Here is a 17,500-nt window from a genome sequence, read left to right on the forward strand (position 1 = left end):
TCTTCTACCTCTTCTTCTTCTTCTTCTTCTTCTTCCTCCTCCTCCCCCCCCTCCCCTCGTAGCTCAGGGTCTCAGGGTTCCTGGATTGGGATGCTAGGAGGATCGTGGAGCTAGGTTCTGTAGGCAGTAGCTCCGGAGGTGGAGCCGGCTGACAGGTAACCTGGAGGTCGCTGGTTCGATCCCCGGCTCCTCCTAGCTCAGTGTGGAGGTGTCCCTGAGCGAGACGCCTCACCCTGACTGCTCCTGACCAGCTGGCTGTCGCCCTGAGGAGGCGACTCCGCCGGCGGGGGGGAGTGGATGAATATGTGGGTGAATGGATGAATGTTTGAATTGGAGTGTCTGAACGGGTGAATGTGTGTATGAACGGGTGAATGTGTGTGTGCGTGTGTATGTATTCGGTTCTGGGTCCCTCATTGGTCAGTCCTCCACCAGGTGTATCACGTGACTTCCTGTTGCCTCTAACCTGCCCCCCCCCCCCCCTCTGGTCCTCAGCCCTCCCCCTTGGCCTCATCGTTGTCCCGGGAGACGGAGATCTGGAGGTCTGCAGGGTCCACATCGAGAGGCTGCAGGAGGTAAGACCCCCATGGACCTGGGAAGAGACTGGTGTGGACCCTCCCCCTGTAGACCCTCCTCCTTTAGACCCTCCCCCTGTAGACCCGCCCCCTGTAGACCCTCCTCCTTTAGACCCTCCCCCTGTAGAACCTCCGCCTGTAAACCCTCCCCCTGTAGACCCTCCCCCTGTAGACCCTCCCCCTGTAGAACCTCCCCCTGTAGACCCGCCTCCCCCTGTAGTCCCGCCCCCTGTAGACCCTCCTCCTCCTGTAGACCCTCCTCCTCCTGTAGACCCTCCCCCTGTAGACCCTCCTCCCCCTGTAGACCCTCCTCCCCCTGTAGTCCCTCCCCCTGTAGACCCGCCCCCTGTAGACCCGCCTCCCCCTGTAGACCCTCCCCCCCCTGTAGACCCTCCTCCCCCTGTAGACCCTCCTCCCCCTGTAGACCCTCCTCCCCCTGTAGACCCTCCTCCTCCTGTAGACCCTCCTCCTGTAGACCCGCCCCCTGTAGACCCGCCCCCTCACCTCAGTCAACATGAATAACAAACGCCCCAAAAGGCTTAGCGGAAGTCACTTTAAGACGCTTTACCAGCCTTCAAAGAAAAGTAGGGCAAGCCTCTAGCCTCGAGCCTCTAGCCTCCAATGAATAGCAACAAAGCAGAAACCCCTTGTTTTTGTGGCCATAGCCTCTAGCTTCTAGCCTCTAGCCTCTACCATCTAGCCTCCAGCCTCTACCATCTAGTCTCTACCATCTAGCCTCCAGCCTCTAGCCTCCACCCTCTACCACCTAGCCTCTACCATCTAGCCTCTACCATCTAGCCTCTACCATCTAGCCTCTACATCTAGCCTCTACCATCTAGCCTCTACCATCTAGCCTCCAGCCTCTACCATCTAGCCTCCAGCCTCTACCATCTAGCCTCTACCACCTAGCCTCCAGCCTCTACCACCTAGCCTCCAGCCTCTACCCCTTAGCCTCCAGCCGCTACCACCTAGCCTCCAGCCTCTACCACCTAGCCTCCAGCCTCTACGATCTAGCCTCTAGCCTCCAGCCTCCAAAATCCTCCTCATCCCCCTCCCGCTCCCTCCTGTCTCACTCTCCCCCTCTCCCCATGTCTCCCCCTCTGCTAACTCCCGCTCCCTCCTGTCTCACTCTCCCCCTATCCCCCCGTCTCCCCCTCTGCCTACTCCCTCTCCCTCCTGTCTCACTCTCCCCCTATCCCCCCGCCTCCCCCTCTGCTCACCCCTCCTCACGCCTCGTCTCACCCCTGTCTCACTCCTCCTCCCCCCTGTCTCCCCCTCTGCTCCCCTCCTCCCCCCAGGATGTCTGTGTCTCCGACCCGGCTTCCTGCTGTTCTCTGCTGCAGGTTGGTAGTCCGACGCCACGCCGGCCGTGATTGGCTGCTCGTGTGTTTGGCTAAGAGCCGCTAAGTCTGTGATGTCTGCATGTGGGTGTCGTGGCGACGCTTCCTGTAGCTTAGCGTCCAGTAGCTTAACTTTCTGTAGCTAGCTCTGTGTAGCTTAGCTTCCTGTAGCTAGCTCTATGTAGCTTAGTTTTCTGTAGGTAGCTCTGTGTGATTTGGCTTCCTTGAACGTTCCTGAAGCTTAGCTTCCTGTAGCTTATCTTCCTGTAACGTTCCTGTAGCTTAGCTTCCTGTAACTTATCTTCCTGGAACGTTCCCTGTAGCTTAGCTTCCTGTAGCTTATCTTCCTGGAACGTTCCCTGTAGTTTAGCTTCCTGTATCTTATCTTCCAGTAACGTTCCCTGTAGCTTAGCTTCCTGGAACATTCCTGTAGCTTAGCTTTCTGTAGTTTATCTTCCTGTAACGTTCCTGTAGCTTAGCTTCCTGTAGCTTATCTTCCTGGAACATTCCTGTAGCTTAGCTTTCTGTAGCTTATCTTCCTGTAACGTTCCTGTAGCTTAGCTTCCTGTAGCTTATCTTCCTGGAATGTTCCCTGTAGCTTAGCTTCCTGTAGCTTATCTTCCAGTAACGTTCCCTGTAGCTTAGCTTCCTGTAGCTTATCTTCCAGTAACGTTCCCTGTAGCTTAGCTTCCTGTAGCTTATTTTCCAGTAACGTTCCCTGTGGCTTATCTTCTCCCCTGAAAGTGTTCTTCCGTTGATCCGTGTTGACGTTCCGACACACGGTGCTCCGACACACTCAAAGGAAGCTATTGTGGTTAGCGTCTGCTGTCTCATCAGGCCCTGCTGGCTCTGGTATCTACGCTCCGGCCTTGATCTACGATTCCCTTTCATCCGGTTGTTGTGAGGAGGGAGCGCATCAGGTGACGGCCGTGTCAGACACGGGATGAGGAGAGCGGGAAACACGCGGCTGGGAACGCCAGGAATAACCAGCTAGGTGTCGCTGTGCTGCCTGATGAAGGCTTGGTGGTGTGTTGGAGGTAGCTTTCCTGGAGCGTAGCCTTTAGCTTGGCTCCCTGTAGCTTAGCTTCCTGTAGCTAGCTTCCTGGAACGTAGTCTTTAGCTTAGCTCCCTGTATCTTAGCTTCCAGTAGTTAGCTCCCTGTAGCTTAGCTTCCTGCAGCTTGCTTCCTGGAACATAGCCTGTAGCTAGTTTCCTGTAGCTAACTCCCTATAGCTAGCTCCCTGTAACGTCAAACGTTGTGTCTACTGGTGGACCAGTTTGAGTTTTGGTTGATCTCCGTCCCTTCTGCGACGGGATTGGTCACCCGTCGCTATGGTGATTTTAGATCGACCAATAGTTCGGACCATCAAGCCCCCCCCCCCCTCTCTCTGGAAGAATGGTATGCTCCAAAGTCTGCGGTCTGTACGTCCCCCTCAGACCCCCCTCCCTCTCTGAGGAATGGTATGGCCCAGAGTCTCTGAGAGGGGGGAGGTGGGGGGGGTCAGAGGGTACCGCGATGCTGAGAGCATCCCTCCTCCTCCCTCATTAGACAACAGCTGTTTCCTGTTAGCTCTAGCGAACCACATTCAGGGCGGATCAACACACTAACGAGGAGCGGACACAACGCAGACGCGCACAGACACACAAACACACCTGTCTGGGGGAGTCTGGGGCTTTAGAGGAAGGTGTGTGTGTGTGTGTGTGTGTGTGTGTCTGGGGGAATGTAACCCCTGTGTGATTGATCAGCAGGTCGTGAGACCACCCTGTCCACACGCTAAACAGGACTGGACCTGATTAGCTCTGCAGCGATGACGATCCCAGAGACCTCATCGACCTGTTTATCCAGGTTCCTCTCCCCCCCCCCCTTGTGTGTGTGTCTGGGTGTTACCAAAGGTTAGCATCAAACCTGGGGAGAGACGATGGCTGGACGGTGAAAGCCCTCAAGGCTAGCGCCGCTCAGACGAGTTCAGCGTCACCGGTCGACTGTGGTGCAGCCATCCCTGGCCTCTGAATCCAACTGTGGTTCTTCTGCCTGATGGGGCGGTGTGGCCGGATGGACACGGTGCACGGACTGCCTTTATACCGCGCTCTTCAGACCAGCGGCCACTCAAAGCGCTTCACAATACTGCCTCACATTCCCCCATCCCCATCCCGGCGGCGGAGTCGCCCCCTCAGGGCGACAGCCAGCTGGTCAGGAGCAGTGCTTTGTCAGGGGGAGGCGTCTCGCTCAGGGACACCTCCACACTCAGCTAGGAGGAGCCGGGGATCGAACTAGTTCAGGGTACCAGTCGACCCACTCTACCTCCTGAGCCTCATGCCGCCCCAAACTGCTCTTTGGTTATTCTGTCAGATGAAAGATGTGGTCTGATGGGCTTTGTGGACTGAGATGTTAGTGATGTTATCACTGAGCCTGTGTGCTGGGTCCATGTGCTTCTGTATGTGGATATTCAGAGTTCACCTGGACAAATGGGCTTGTTGTAAGTCTCTTTGGGTGAAAGCATTTGCCAAACGCTCTGAATGTAACTGTATGGACTGAGACGTTCATCCCTGAGTCTGCTTGCTTGTGCTTCTGTATGTGGGTGTTTAAACTAAGCCGTTTCTGTGCCTCGTATTGTGTGCATGCTAGATGCTTCCCTCAGACGTTGGTGTGTGTGTTGCATGTTTGTGATGACGGTCTTGTTCTTATCTCGCTGTTAGAGCTGGAACATGTATTGTGTGTTTAATAATGAATAACCTTGGATCCCGCCATCGATGCAGGCTCAGCCACAGATCAGGGCAGTGCGGTCGCAGCTTACACGGTTATTCTTGTTATTCTGCAAATCGTGCCGTCTTAACTTTTATTTGTTAAAATCGGCAGGATGTAGAGCTCATTAGCTTTAAAAAATAAAGTAGCAAACAGTGTCAAATGTGATGTGTTCAGGACGGCTCAGTAATATGATTGATGTGTTCAAATGCAACATAAAAAAAATGAAATTTGAGATTTTGGCGAAAACTTATTTTCCCAGCAATATAAAATAGATAGTAAAGATGGAATTATGACCTGTTTAACTTCCTATCTTGAGCTATGATCATCTTTTCAGCAATTAAAGCAATAATAAAAGTTATATTTCAACAAAATAATAGAAAAGTATCAATAGTGGTATCAATAAAGACTTGGATCGTTAAGGAGTCTCGAAAATGGTATCATTATCCAGAAAAGTAAACTATCTCCCGTCATCTGAGAGAAATTATTATGATTTAATTTATTTTTAACCGTTAGTATTTAACGGTTAAAGATCTTATCGGTTGACCGGTTAACCATGGACATTTTTTTTTTTTTGTTATCCCAGTTATGTTCTTTTATTTTTTTATCATTTAATATTACTTTTAATAGTTCCGGGACGTTGGAGGAGCAGTAACCTGGTGTTTTTACACTTCAGTCTGCACTGTGAATTTGAAGTAATGTTCAGTTTTTGAATAAAGATGCGGCAATTACAAATGTTTTTTATTTTATTTGATTCATCGATTAATCGTAAAAATAAACGACCGTTTAATCGATTATTAAAATAATCGTTAGTTGCAGCCCTAGTTTTCGGTCCATGGGTTGCCAGGTTGGTGGGTTGCCAGGTCGGTGGGTTGCCAGGTCAGTGGGTAGCCAGGTCGGTGGGTTGCCAGGTCGGTGGGTTGCCAGGTCGGTGGGTTGCCAGGTCGGTGGGTTGCCAGGTCGGTGGGTTGCCAGGTCGGTGGGTTGCCAGGTTGGTGGGAGGGCAGGAGGCCTGGCTGATGACTTTGTCTAACGATGGAACCAGAGTGTCCTCAGAGCGGCGGGCCGTGGCCAGGGGGCGGGTTCTGATCTGCAGAGGAAGTGGTGTCCACGTAACAGGAAGTGTGTGAGGTGGACGGAGGAGGCCAGCTGGAAGGCCGTCAGGGAGTGTGTGTGTGTGTACGTGCAAATCAAGTGGAGGCCTGCGAGTACGGGGGTATTTGTGTTTGTATTGATCCGTTTATGTGTGTGTGCGTGTGTACACATGGGTGTGTGTGTGTTTGTGTGTGTGTGTACACGTGGGTGTGTGTGTTCTTTTGTGTTTGTTTGAATGGATGAATGTGTGTATGAATGGCTGAATGTGTGTATGAATGGGTGGATGTGTTTATGAATGTGTCAATGTGTGTACGAATGTGTCAATGTGTGTATGAATGTGTCAATGTGTTTATGAATGGGTGTATGGATGTGTGAATGGATGGGTGAATGTATGGCTGAATGTGTGTATGAATGGCTGAATGTGTGTATGAATGTGTCGATGTGTTTATGAATGGGTGAATGTGTGTATGGATGGGTGAATGTGTGTATGGATGGGTGAATGTGTGTATGGATGGTTGAATGTGTGAATGGATGGGTGAATGTGTGTATGGATGGGTGAATGTGTGTATGGATGGGTGAATGGTGTATGGATGGGTGAATGTGTGTATGGATGGGTGAATGTGTGTATGGATGGGTGAATGTGGGGCAGTATTGCATGCGTGACATTGGTGCTTGACGCGCTGCCTCGCGTGAGGACTTTGTGTGTGTCTTGCTGTGCGTGTGTGTGTCTCGCTGTGCGTGTGTGTGTGTGTGTTCAACTGCGGGACGCGCTGTGTATGTGGGCGGTGTGGGGGGGGGCCTCTGTGTGTTCAGAACACTCTGAGCGTAATACAAAACAAGAGAATGCAAGGTTTCTCTGTGCGCGCGCGTGTGCGATAGTGTATGTACGTCTGTGTGTACGTGTGTATGCGCAAATCCAATTGGAGGCATGTGTGTACATAAGTGTGTAGCTGTGTGTTTGCGTGTGTGTACGTGTGTGTGCATCTGGATGTGGATGTTTAGACCCATCTATGTGTGTGTACGTGCAACTCCAAGGAGCAGCATGTCTCTGTTCTCCTCGGCTTCTCCTGCTCTGGTTCACAAAGCACACGACACAACCATTTAGACCAGTGGCGCCCTTCCTCAGCCACTGGGAGGAATGGGAGAGGGCTCAGCGGGACGCTCATCCTGTGGGGGTCTTAAGGGCCCCAGCTGGTCTGACAGCCTCCCCTGACCCAGACAGACCTCCTGTTAGGCCGGGAGGACTTGGGGGTGGGGCTTGCAGGGCTGATTCTCTGATTGGCTGAGTGCTCAAAGGGGCTTATTGTAGACAATAAAACGAACCCCTCGGAACCATTCAACCTGAACCAAGGCCTTCTGGTCCAGCCAATCAGCAGGCTGTGTTTGTCTCCCCCCAGGAAGAGGGGGCGCTCCTCAAGCTGTCATCCCAACGTCTGTCCCCTAAGTGGTGCTTCCTCGACTGTGAGTACAATTCACCCGTTCATACGCACATTCATCCACACATTCACCCATTCACACACACCCATTCACCCTTTCCCCTAAGTGGTGCTTCCTGGACTGTGAGTACAATTCAGCCCTTCATACACCCATTCACACACACACACACACAGACACACCCATTCACACACACATTAACACACACATTCAACCATCGTACACACATTCACCCATTCACCCGTTCACGCACACATTCACCCAAACAACAACCCATTCATACACGCATTCACCCATTCACACACGCACACAGATTCACACACGCACGCACGCACGCGTAGACACACACACACGCACACACATTTACCCATTAATTCACCCATTCATCCCTACCCATCAGTATCTCTGCTGCTGGACCCACCGTGGTGCTGTCTGTACTGAATGTCTGATTGTCTCTCTGTTGGTACTATGACTATCTGTACTGAATGTTTGATTGTCTTCTCTGTTGGTACTATGACTATCTGTAGTGAATGTCTGATTGTCTCTCTGTTGGTACTATGACTATCTGTAGTGAATGTCTGATTGTCTCTCTCTGTTGGTACTATGACTATCTGTAGTGAATGTCTGATTGTCTCTCTCTGTTGGTACTATGACTATCTGTAGTGAATGTCTGATTGTCTCTCTCTGTTGGTACTATGACTATCTGTAGTGAATGTCTGATTGTCTCTCTGTGTTGGTACTATGACTATCTGTAGTGAACGTCTGATTGTCTCTCTCTGTTGGTACTATGACTATCTGTAGTGAACGTCTGATTGTCTCTCTGTTGGTACTATGACTATCTGTAGTGAATGTCTGATTGTCTCTCTGTTGGTACTATGACTATCTGTAGTGAATGTCTGATTGTCTCTCTGTTGGTACTATGACTATCTGTACTGAATGTTTGATTGTCTCTCTGTTGGTACTATGACTATCTGTAGTGAATGTCTGATTGTCTCTGTGTTGGTACTATGACTATCTGTAGTGAACGTCTGATTGTCTCTCTCTGTTGGTACTATGACTATCTGTAGTGAACGTCTGATTGTCTCTCTGTTGGTACTATGACTATCTGTAGTGAATGTCTGATTGTCTCTCTGTTGGTACTATGACTATCTGTAGTGAATGTCTGATTGTCTCTCTGTTGGTACTATGACTATCTGTACTGAATGTTTGATTGTCTCTCTGTTGGTACTATGACTATCTGTAGTGAATGTCTGATTGTCTCTGTGTTGGTACTATGACTATCTGTAGTGAATGTCTGATTGTCTCTCTCTGTTGGTACTATGACTATCTGTAGTGAATGTCTGATTGTCTCTCTCTGTTGGTACTATGACTATCTGTAGTGAATGTCTGATTGTCTCTCTCTGTTGGTACTATGACTATCTGTAGTGAATGTCTGATTGTCTCTCTCTGTTGGTACTATGACTATCTGTAGTGAATGTCTGATTGTCTCTCTGTGTTGGTACTATGACTATCTGTAGTGAACGTCTGATTGTCTCTCTCTGTTGGTACTATGACTATCTGTAGTGAACGTCTGATTGTCTCTCTGTTGGTACTATGACTATCTGTAGTGAATGTCTGATTGTCTCTCTGTTGGTACTATGACTATCTGTAGTGAATGTCTGATTGTCTCGCTGTTGGTACTATGACTATCTGTAGTGAATGTCTGATTGTCTCTCTGTTGGTACTATGACTATCTGTAGTGAATGTCTGATTGTCTCTCTGTTGGTACTATGACTATCTGTAGTGAATGTCTGATTGTCTCTCTGTTGGTACTATGACTATCTGTAGTGAATGTCTGATTGTCTCTCTGTTGGTACTATGACTATCTGTAGTGAATGTCTGATTGTCTCTCTCTGTTGGTACTATGACTATCTGTAGTGAATGTCTGATTGTCTCTCTCTGTTGGTACTATGACTATCTGTAGTGAACGTCTGATTGTCTCTCTGTTGGTACTATGACTATCTGTAGTGAACGTCTGATTGTCTCTCTGTTGGTACTATGACTATCTGTAATGAATGTCTGATAGTCTCTCTGTTGGTACTATGACTATCTGTAGTGAATGTCTGATAGTCTCTCTGTTGGTACTATGACTATCTGTAGTGAATGTCTGATTGTCTCTCTGTTGGTACTATGACTATCTGTAGTGAATGTCTGATTGTCTCTCTGTTGGTACTATGACTATCTGTAGTGAATGTCTGATTGTCTCTCTCTGTTGGTACTATGACTATCTGTAGTGAATGTCTGATTGTCTCTCTCTGTTGGTACTATGACTATCTGTAGTGAATGTCTGATTGTCTCTCTGTGTTGGTACTATGACTATCTGTAGTGAACGTCTGATTGTCTCTCTCTGTTGGTACTATGACTATCTGTAGTGAACGTCTGATTGTCTCTCTGTTGGTACTATGACTATCTGTAGTGAATGTCTGATTGTCTCTCTGTTGGTACTATGACTATCTGTAGTGAATGTCTGATTGTCTCGCTGTTGGTACTATGACTATCTGTAGTGAATGTCTGATTGTCTCTCTGTTGGTACTATGACTATCTGTAGTGAATGTCTGATTGTCTCTCTGTTGGTACTATGACTATCTGTAGTGAATGTCTGATTGTCTCTCTGTTGGTACTATGACTATCTGTAGTGAATGTCTGATTGTCTCTCTGTTGGTACTATGACTATCTGTAGTGAATGTCTGATTGTCTCTCTCTGTTGGTACTATGACTATCTGTAGTGAATGTCTGATTGTCTCTCTCTGTTGGTACTATGACTATCTGTAGTGAACGTCTGATTGTCTCTCTGTTGGTACTATGACTATCTGTAGTGAACGTCTGATTGTCTCTCTGTTGGTACTATGACTATCTGTAATGAATGTCTGATAGTCTCTCTGTTGGTACTATGACTATCTGTAGTGAATGTCTGATAGTCTCTCTGTTGGTACTATGACTATCTGTAGTGAATGTCTGATTGTCTCTCTGTTGGTACTATGACTATCTGTAGTGAATGTCTGATTGTCTCTCTGTTGGTACTATGACTATCTGTAGTGAATGTCTGATTGTCTCTCTGTTGGTACTATGACTATCTGTAGTGAATGTCTGATTGTCTCTGTGTTGGTACTATGACTATCTGTAGTGAATGTCTGATTGTCTCTCTGTTGGTACTATGACTATCTGTAGTGAATGTCTGATTGTCTCTCTCTGTTGGTACTATGACTATCTGTAGTGAATGTCTGATTGTCTCTCTCTGTGTTGGTACTATGACTATCTGTAGTGAATGTCTGATTGTCTCTCTCTGTTGGTACTATGACTATCTGTAGTGAATGTCTGATTGTCTCTCTGTTGGTACTATGACTATCTGTAGTGAATGTCTGATTGTCTCTCTGTTGGTACTATGACTATCTGTAGTGAATGTCTGATTGTCTCTCTGTTGGTACTATGACTATCTGTAGTGAATGTCTGATTGTCTCTCTGTTGGTACTATGACTATCTGTAGTGAATGTCTGATTGTCTCTCTCTGTTGGTACTATGACTATCTGTAGTGAATGTCTGATTGTCTCTCTCTGTTGGTACTATGACTATCTGTAGTGAACGTCTGATTGTCTCTCTGTTGGTACTATGACTATCTGTAGTGAACGTCTGATTGTCTCTCTGTTGGTACTATGACTATCTGTAATGAACGTCTGATAGTCTCTCTGTTGGTACTATGACTATCTGTAGTGAATGTCTGATTGTCTCTCTGTTGGTACTATGACTATCTGTAGTGAATGTCTGATTGTCTCTCTGTTGGTACTATGACTATCTGTAGTGAATGTCTGATTGTCTCTCTGTTGGTACTATGACTATCTGTAGTGAATGTCTGATTGTCTCTGTGTTGGTACTATGACTATCTGTAGTGAATGTCTGATTGTCTCTCTGTTGGTACTATGACTATCTGTAGTGAATGTCTGATTGTCTCTCTCTGTTGGTACTATGACTATCTGTAGTGAATGTCTGATTGTCTCTGTGTTGGTACTATGACTATCTGTAGTGAATTTCTGATTGTCTCTCTGTTGGTACTATGACTATCTGTAGTGAATGTCTGATTGTCTCTCTGTTGGTACTATGACTATCTGTAGTGAATGTCTGATAGTCTCTCTGTTGGTACTATGACTATCTGTAGTGAATGTCTGATAGTCTCTCTGTTGGTACTATGACTATCTGTAGTGAATGTCTGATTGTCTCTCTGTTGGTACTATGACTATCTGTAGTGAATGTCTGATTGTCTCTCTGTTGGTACTATGACTATCTGTAGTGAATGTCTGATTGTCTCTCTGTTGGTACTATGACTATCTGTAGTGAATGTCTGATTGTCTCTGTGTTGGTACTATGACTATCTGTAGTGAATGTCTGATTGTCTCTCTGTTGGTACTATGACTATCTGTAGTGAATGTCTGATTGTCTCTCTCTGTTGGTACTATGACTATCTGTAGTGAATGTCTGATTGTCTCTCTCTGTGTTGGTACTATGACTATCTGTAGTGAATGTCTGATTGTCTCTCTCTGTTGGTACTATGACTATCTGTAGTGAATGTCTGATTGTCTCTCTGTTGGTACTATGACTATCTGTAGTGAATGTCTGATTGTCTCTCTGTTGGTACTATGACTATCTGTAGTGAATGTCTGATTGTCTCTCTGTTGGTACTATGACTATCTGTAGTGAATGTCTGATTGTCTCTCTGTTGGTACTATGACTATCTGTAGTGAATGTCTGATTGTCTCTCTCTGTTGGTACTATGACTATCTGTAGTGAATGTCTGATTGTCTCTCTCTGTTGGTACTATGACTATCTGTAGTGAACGTCTGATTGTCTCTCTGTTGGTACTATGACTATCTGTAGTGAACGTCTGATTGTCTCTCTGTTGGTACTATGACTATCTGTAATGAACGTCTGATAGTCTCTCTGTTGGTACTATGACTATCTGTAGTGAATGTCTGATTGTCTCTCTGTTGGTACTATGACTATCTGTAGTGAATGTCTGATTGTCTCTCTGTTGGTACTATGACTATCTGTAGTGAATGTCTGATTGTCTCTCTGTTGGTACTATGACTATCTGTAGTGAATGTCTGATTGTCTCTGTGTTGGTACTATGACTATCTGTAGTGAATGTCTGATTGTCTCTCTGTTGGTACTATGACTATCTGTAGTGAATGTCTGATTGTCTCTCTCTGTTGGTACTATGACTATCTGTAGTGAATGTCTGATTGTCTCTGTGTTGGTACTATGACTATCTGTAGTGAATTTCTGATTGTCTCTCTGTTGGTACTATGACTATCTGTAGTGAATGTCTGATTGTCTCTCTGTTGGTACTATGACTATCTGTAGTGAATGTCTGATTGTCTCTCTGTTGGTACTATGACTATCTGTAGTGAATGTCTGATTGTCTCTGTGTTGGTACTATGACTATCTGTAGTGAATGTCTGATTGTCTCTCTGTTGGTACTATGACTATCTGTAGTGAATGTCTGATTGTCTCTCTCTGTTGGTACTATGACTATCTGTAGTGAATGTCTGATTGTCTCTCTGTTGGTACTATGACTATCTGTAGTGAATGTCTGATTGTCTCTCTCTGTTGGTACTATGACTATCTGTAGTGAATGTCTGATTGTCTCTGTGTTGGTACTATGACTATCTGTAGTGAATGTCTGATTGTCTCTCTGTTGGTACTATGACTATCTGTAGTGAATGTCTGATTGTCTCTCTGTTGGTACTATGACTATCTCTAGTGAATGTCTGATTGTCTCTCTGTTGGTACTATGACTATCTGTAGTGAATGTCTGATTGTCTCTCTCTGTTGGTACTATGACTATCTGTAGTGAATGTCTGATTGTCTCTCTGTTGGTACTATGACTATCTGTAGTGAATGTCTGATTGTCTCTCTCTGTTGGTACTATGACTATCTGTAGTGAATGTCTGATTGTCTCTCTGTTGGTACTATGACTATCTGTAGTGAATGTCTGATTGTCTCTCTGTTGGTACTATGACTATCTGTAGTGAATGTCTGATTGTCTCTCTGTTGGTACTATGACTATCTGTAGTGAATGTCTGATTGTCTCTCTGTTGGTACTATGACTATCTGTAGTGAATGTCTGATTGTCTCTCTGTTGGTACTATGACTATCTGTAGTGAATGACTGATTGTCTCTCTGTTGGTACTATGACTATCTGTAGTGAATGTCTGATTGTCTCTCTGTTGGTACTATGACTATCTGTAGTGAATGTCTGATTGTCTCTGTGTTGGTACTATGACTATCTGTAGTGAATGTCTGATTGTCTCTCTCTGTTGGTACTATGACTATCTGTAGTGAATAGGGGTGCAACGGATCAAAAAACTCACGGTTCGGATCGTTCCTCGGATCAGAGTCACGGATCGGATCATTTTTCGGATCAGCAAAAAAAATAAAAAAATAGCGTTTGTGATTGCTTTAGCCCGGTCTGATTGTGGAAGAAGGGGCTGCTTAAATGCCGCGGTGATGAGCGGTTGTTGAGCCGCTTTCGGTTTCACTCCTGTCAGTGAAACACCGGGGTGATGTCGCTGTAAATGCGTGGCCATGCTCGATGTGTTTTTCTTTATGTTAGCAATCGCTATGTCAGCTACGTGTTACGTCTGTGTGGTAACCTAGGCGACAGGTTTGTGTGGCAGCGCGAGTATATGGAAACAGACGTAGCACTGGAGGCAGCAGTTATCGTTACAGTAGTCACCGAAGTCTAGCCTACTTTTATTTTCCATGCCCACTGTTCTTCATGTTGTACGCTGAGGACAATAAATCACAACGAGCCATAGGACTGTTTGCTTATTGAAAAGGGAACTGTTGCAGACTTTTACCCAGAGCGTGTTAAGTAGCTCTGTCCCTGGAACTAGCAGGAATGGTTACGGCTGTGTGTGGACTGAACATGCGCAATTTTTTTTTTTTTCATAAATCAATCCGCGGATCATGCGTGTGCCGAACCGAAATAGATGATCCGAACGGATCACGGATCAATGATGATCCGTTGCACCCCTAGTAGTGAATGTCTGATTGTCTCTCTGTTGGTACTATGACTATCTGTAGTGAATGTCTGATTGTCTCTCTGTTGGTACTATGACTATCTGTAGTGAATGTCTGATTGTCTCTCTGTTGGTACTATGACTATCTGTAGTGAATGTCTGATTGTCTCTGTGTTGGTACTATGACTATCTGTAGTGAATGTCTGATTGTCTCTCTCTGTTGGTACTATGACTATCTGTAGTGAATGTCTGATTGTCTCTCTCTGTTGGTACTATGACTATCTGTAGTGAACGTCTGATTGTCTCTCTGTTGGTACTATGACTATCTGTAGTGAATGTCTGATTGTCTCTCTGTTGGTACTATGACTATCTGTAGTGAATGTCTGATTGTCTCTCTGTTGGTACTATGACTATCTGTAGTGAATGTCTGATTGTCTCTCTGTTGGTACTATGACTATCTGTAGTGAATGTCTGATTGTCTCTCTGTTGGTACTATGACTATCTGTAGTGAATGTCTGATTGTCTCTCTGTTGGTACTATGACTATCTGTAGTGAATGTCTGATTGTCTCTCTGTTGGTACTATGACTATCTGTAGTGAATGTCTCTCTGTTGGTACTATGACTATCTGTAGTGAATGTCTGATTGTCTCTGTGTTGGTACTATGACTATCTGTAGTGAATGTCTGATTGTCTCTCTGTTGGTACTATGACTATCTGTAGTGAATGTCTGATTGTCTCTCTGTTGGTACTATGACTATCTGTAGTGAACGTCTGATTGTCTCTCTCTGTTGGTACTATGACTATCTGTAGTGAATGTCTGATTGTCTCTCTGTTGGTACTATGACTATCTGTAGTGAATGTCTGATTGTCTCTCTGTTGGTACTATGACTATCTGTAGTGAATGTCTGATTGTCTCTCTCTGTTGGTACTATGACTATCTGTAGTGAATGTCTGATTGTCTCTCTGTTGGTACTATGACTATCTGTAGTGAATGTCTGATTGTCTCTCTGTTGGTACTATGACTATCTGTAGTGAATGTCTGATTGTCTCTCTGTTGGTACTATGACTATCTGTAGTGAATGTCTGATTGTCTCTCTGTTGGTACTATGACTATCTGTAGTGAATGTCTGATTGTCTCTCTCTGTTGGTACTATGACTATCTGTAGTGAATGTCTGATTGTCTCTCTCTGTTGGTACTATGACTATCTGTAGTGAATGTCTGATTGTCTCTCTGTTGGTACTATGACTATCTGTAGTGAATGTCTGATTGTCTCTCTGTTGGTACTATGACTATCTGTAGTGAATGTCTGATTGTCTCTCTGTTGGTACTATGACTATCTGTAGTGAATGTCTGATTGTCTCTCTGTTGGTACTATGACTATCTGTAGTGAACGTCTGATTGTCTCTCTGTTGGTACTATGACTATCTGTAGTGAACGTCTGATTGTCTCTCTGTTGGTACTATGACTATCTGTACTGAATGTCTGATTGTCTCTCTGTTGGTACTATGACTATCTGTAGTGAATGTCTGATTGTCTCTCTCTGTTGGTACTATGACTATCTCAGGGTGTCCGCGGAGGTCTTAAAAGTCTTAAAAAGTCTTAAATTCATTTTTCAAAATTTAAGGCCTTAAAAAGTCTTAAATTCGTCAAAAATGTCATATGCTGGTCTTAAATTTATAACTCGTAGGTCTTAAATTTGTCGGCAGGGCTATTTAATTTTTTATTTTTCTCGCGGGACTTTTCGGGAAGGAGATGTACGAGAGGCTACTTTCTTGCTAGCTGCATATATAAACGGATGTCTGCGCGCTTGCTAGCTAGTCTGCAACAATGGGTAAATGCAAGTTCAACGTCAGTTTCCGAGGTTGGCTAGCGTCCGTTGCCAACCCAGAACAGGCCAGATGCATTCCGTGCAAAAGTAGCCTACATTCAAGCTCGGCACCATGGGGATTAAGGCTGTCGTCAGCCATATGCAGAGCCAAAAACATAAAACCTCTGCCAGGAGCCACACACAGACCCCAGCCATTTCTACGTTTTGCATCTCTGCCCCGGCGCCACAGCCGCAGACGGTCCGCGCTGCTAGCACTGACCTGAGGGTAGCATTTGGTGCGACACCAACACTGAAAGCGGAGGTGTTGTGGATTCTAAACACAGTGGTCAAGCACCAGTCCTACAACTCGAATGAGGGGATAGGAGATCTCTTCGGTTTGATGTTCCCCGACTCTCAAATCGCGAGCACCTTTACTGCTGGAAAGGACAAAACGGCGTATATAACTCGCTTCGGACTAGCGCCTTTCATCCGAAACGAGCTAATCTGCAGCGTCCACAAGGCTGATTTTGTTTTGATGTTTGAGACGTTGAACCACGCCACTAAAAGCAAGCAACTTGACGTGCACGTCCGATATTGGGTCGGAGATCAAGTGCATTCCCGGTACTTGAGATCGCAATTCATGGGGCCCCACATATATGGGGGTAAAAGGGATGATGATACATAATATTTTTTAGACAATATGCAGAATCTTTTCACTTACGAATTAACACGGCCGGCTATTTTTGCCAGCACGCCACCCTAGCCATATTATGGGCAACCGTGTTCCCCTTGGCTGTGATTTGAACTTTGAATTCCTCGTAGGAGTTCATAATAATACATTGCTCGCCTTGGATGAAATACACCGCTCTTGCGCGATTTATTTTGCATAAGGGTGAGTCAAATGACGCGAGAAACGCCCCTTTTATGTGAACGCGCATTGAACCTAAAGCGGAAAACCTGGTTCAACTAATTTAATCTAAAGTGAGCGTCGTGGTACCATTTAACTGTGTTTGCGAGTTGCGGCTCTGTCGAGCCAGGTTTTCCCAAGAAAGCCTCGGTATGTTCAACGAGGTTCGTGGTATACCCCCCAGGTCTTACTGAAGGCATTTATTTAATGGTGAAAATATTATTAATCAGTGGAGTAAATATCGACGGTGCAATCGGTGCAGCTGCCCGGGGGCCCGTGGCCCCCCCCTCTCAACAACTCACAACTTGGGTGCACCATAAATACGTGCTGGTGCACCCAAATAAAAAAATTAGGCGCACCAGTGCACCCAAGGAAAAAGTTAGTCTGGAGCCCTGGAGTATCACTTTATGTTCAATAAACAGACAGAAAGTAAACTTGAATGAGTCCCATTGAGTGACACACATGCTATGCTTTGGTTGTAATACAGCGGGATCCCCCCCACCATCGCGGGTTTAAGGTCTTAAATTTCATTCAAGGTGGTATTAAAAA

The 17,500-nt window shown here is 45.7% G+C and overlaps 1 protein-coding gene across 1 annotated transcript in view; it reads left to right on the forward strand.

Moving 5' to 3' along the window:
• The window catches only part of dgkza (diacylglycerol kinase, zeta a), an 81,895-nt gene that overhangs the window by 30,217 nt on the left and 34,178 nt on the right, over window positions 1–17,500 (forward strand). The window contains exons 23-25 of the mRNA XM_056595158.1: window positions 493–572; window positions 1,871–1,915; window positions 7,148–7,211. Of these exons, the coding sequence (XP_056451133.1) occupies window positions 493–572; window positions 1,871–1,915; window positions 7,148–7,211 (189 nt within the window). The remainder of the gene's footprint in view (window positions 1–492; window positions 573–1,870; window positions 1,916–7,147; window positions 7,212–17,500) is intronic.

This window comes from Gadus chalcogrammus, chromosome 7 (assembly GCF_026213295.1).
Source record: "Gadus chalcogrammus isolate NIFS_2021 chromosome 7, NIFS_Gcha_1.0, whole genome shotgun sequence".
In the NCBI taxonomy this organism is placed as follows: domain Eukaryota; kingdom Metazoa; phylum Chordata; class Actinopteri; order Gadiformes; family Gadidae; genus Gadus; species Gadus chalcogrammus.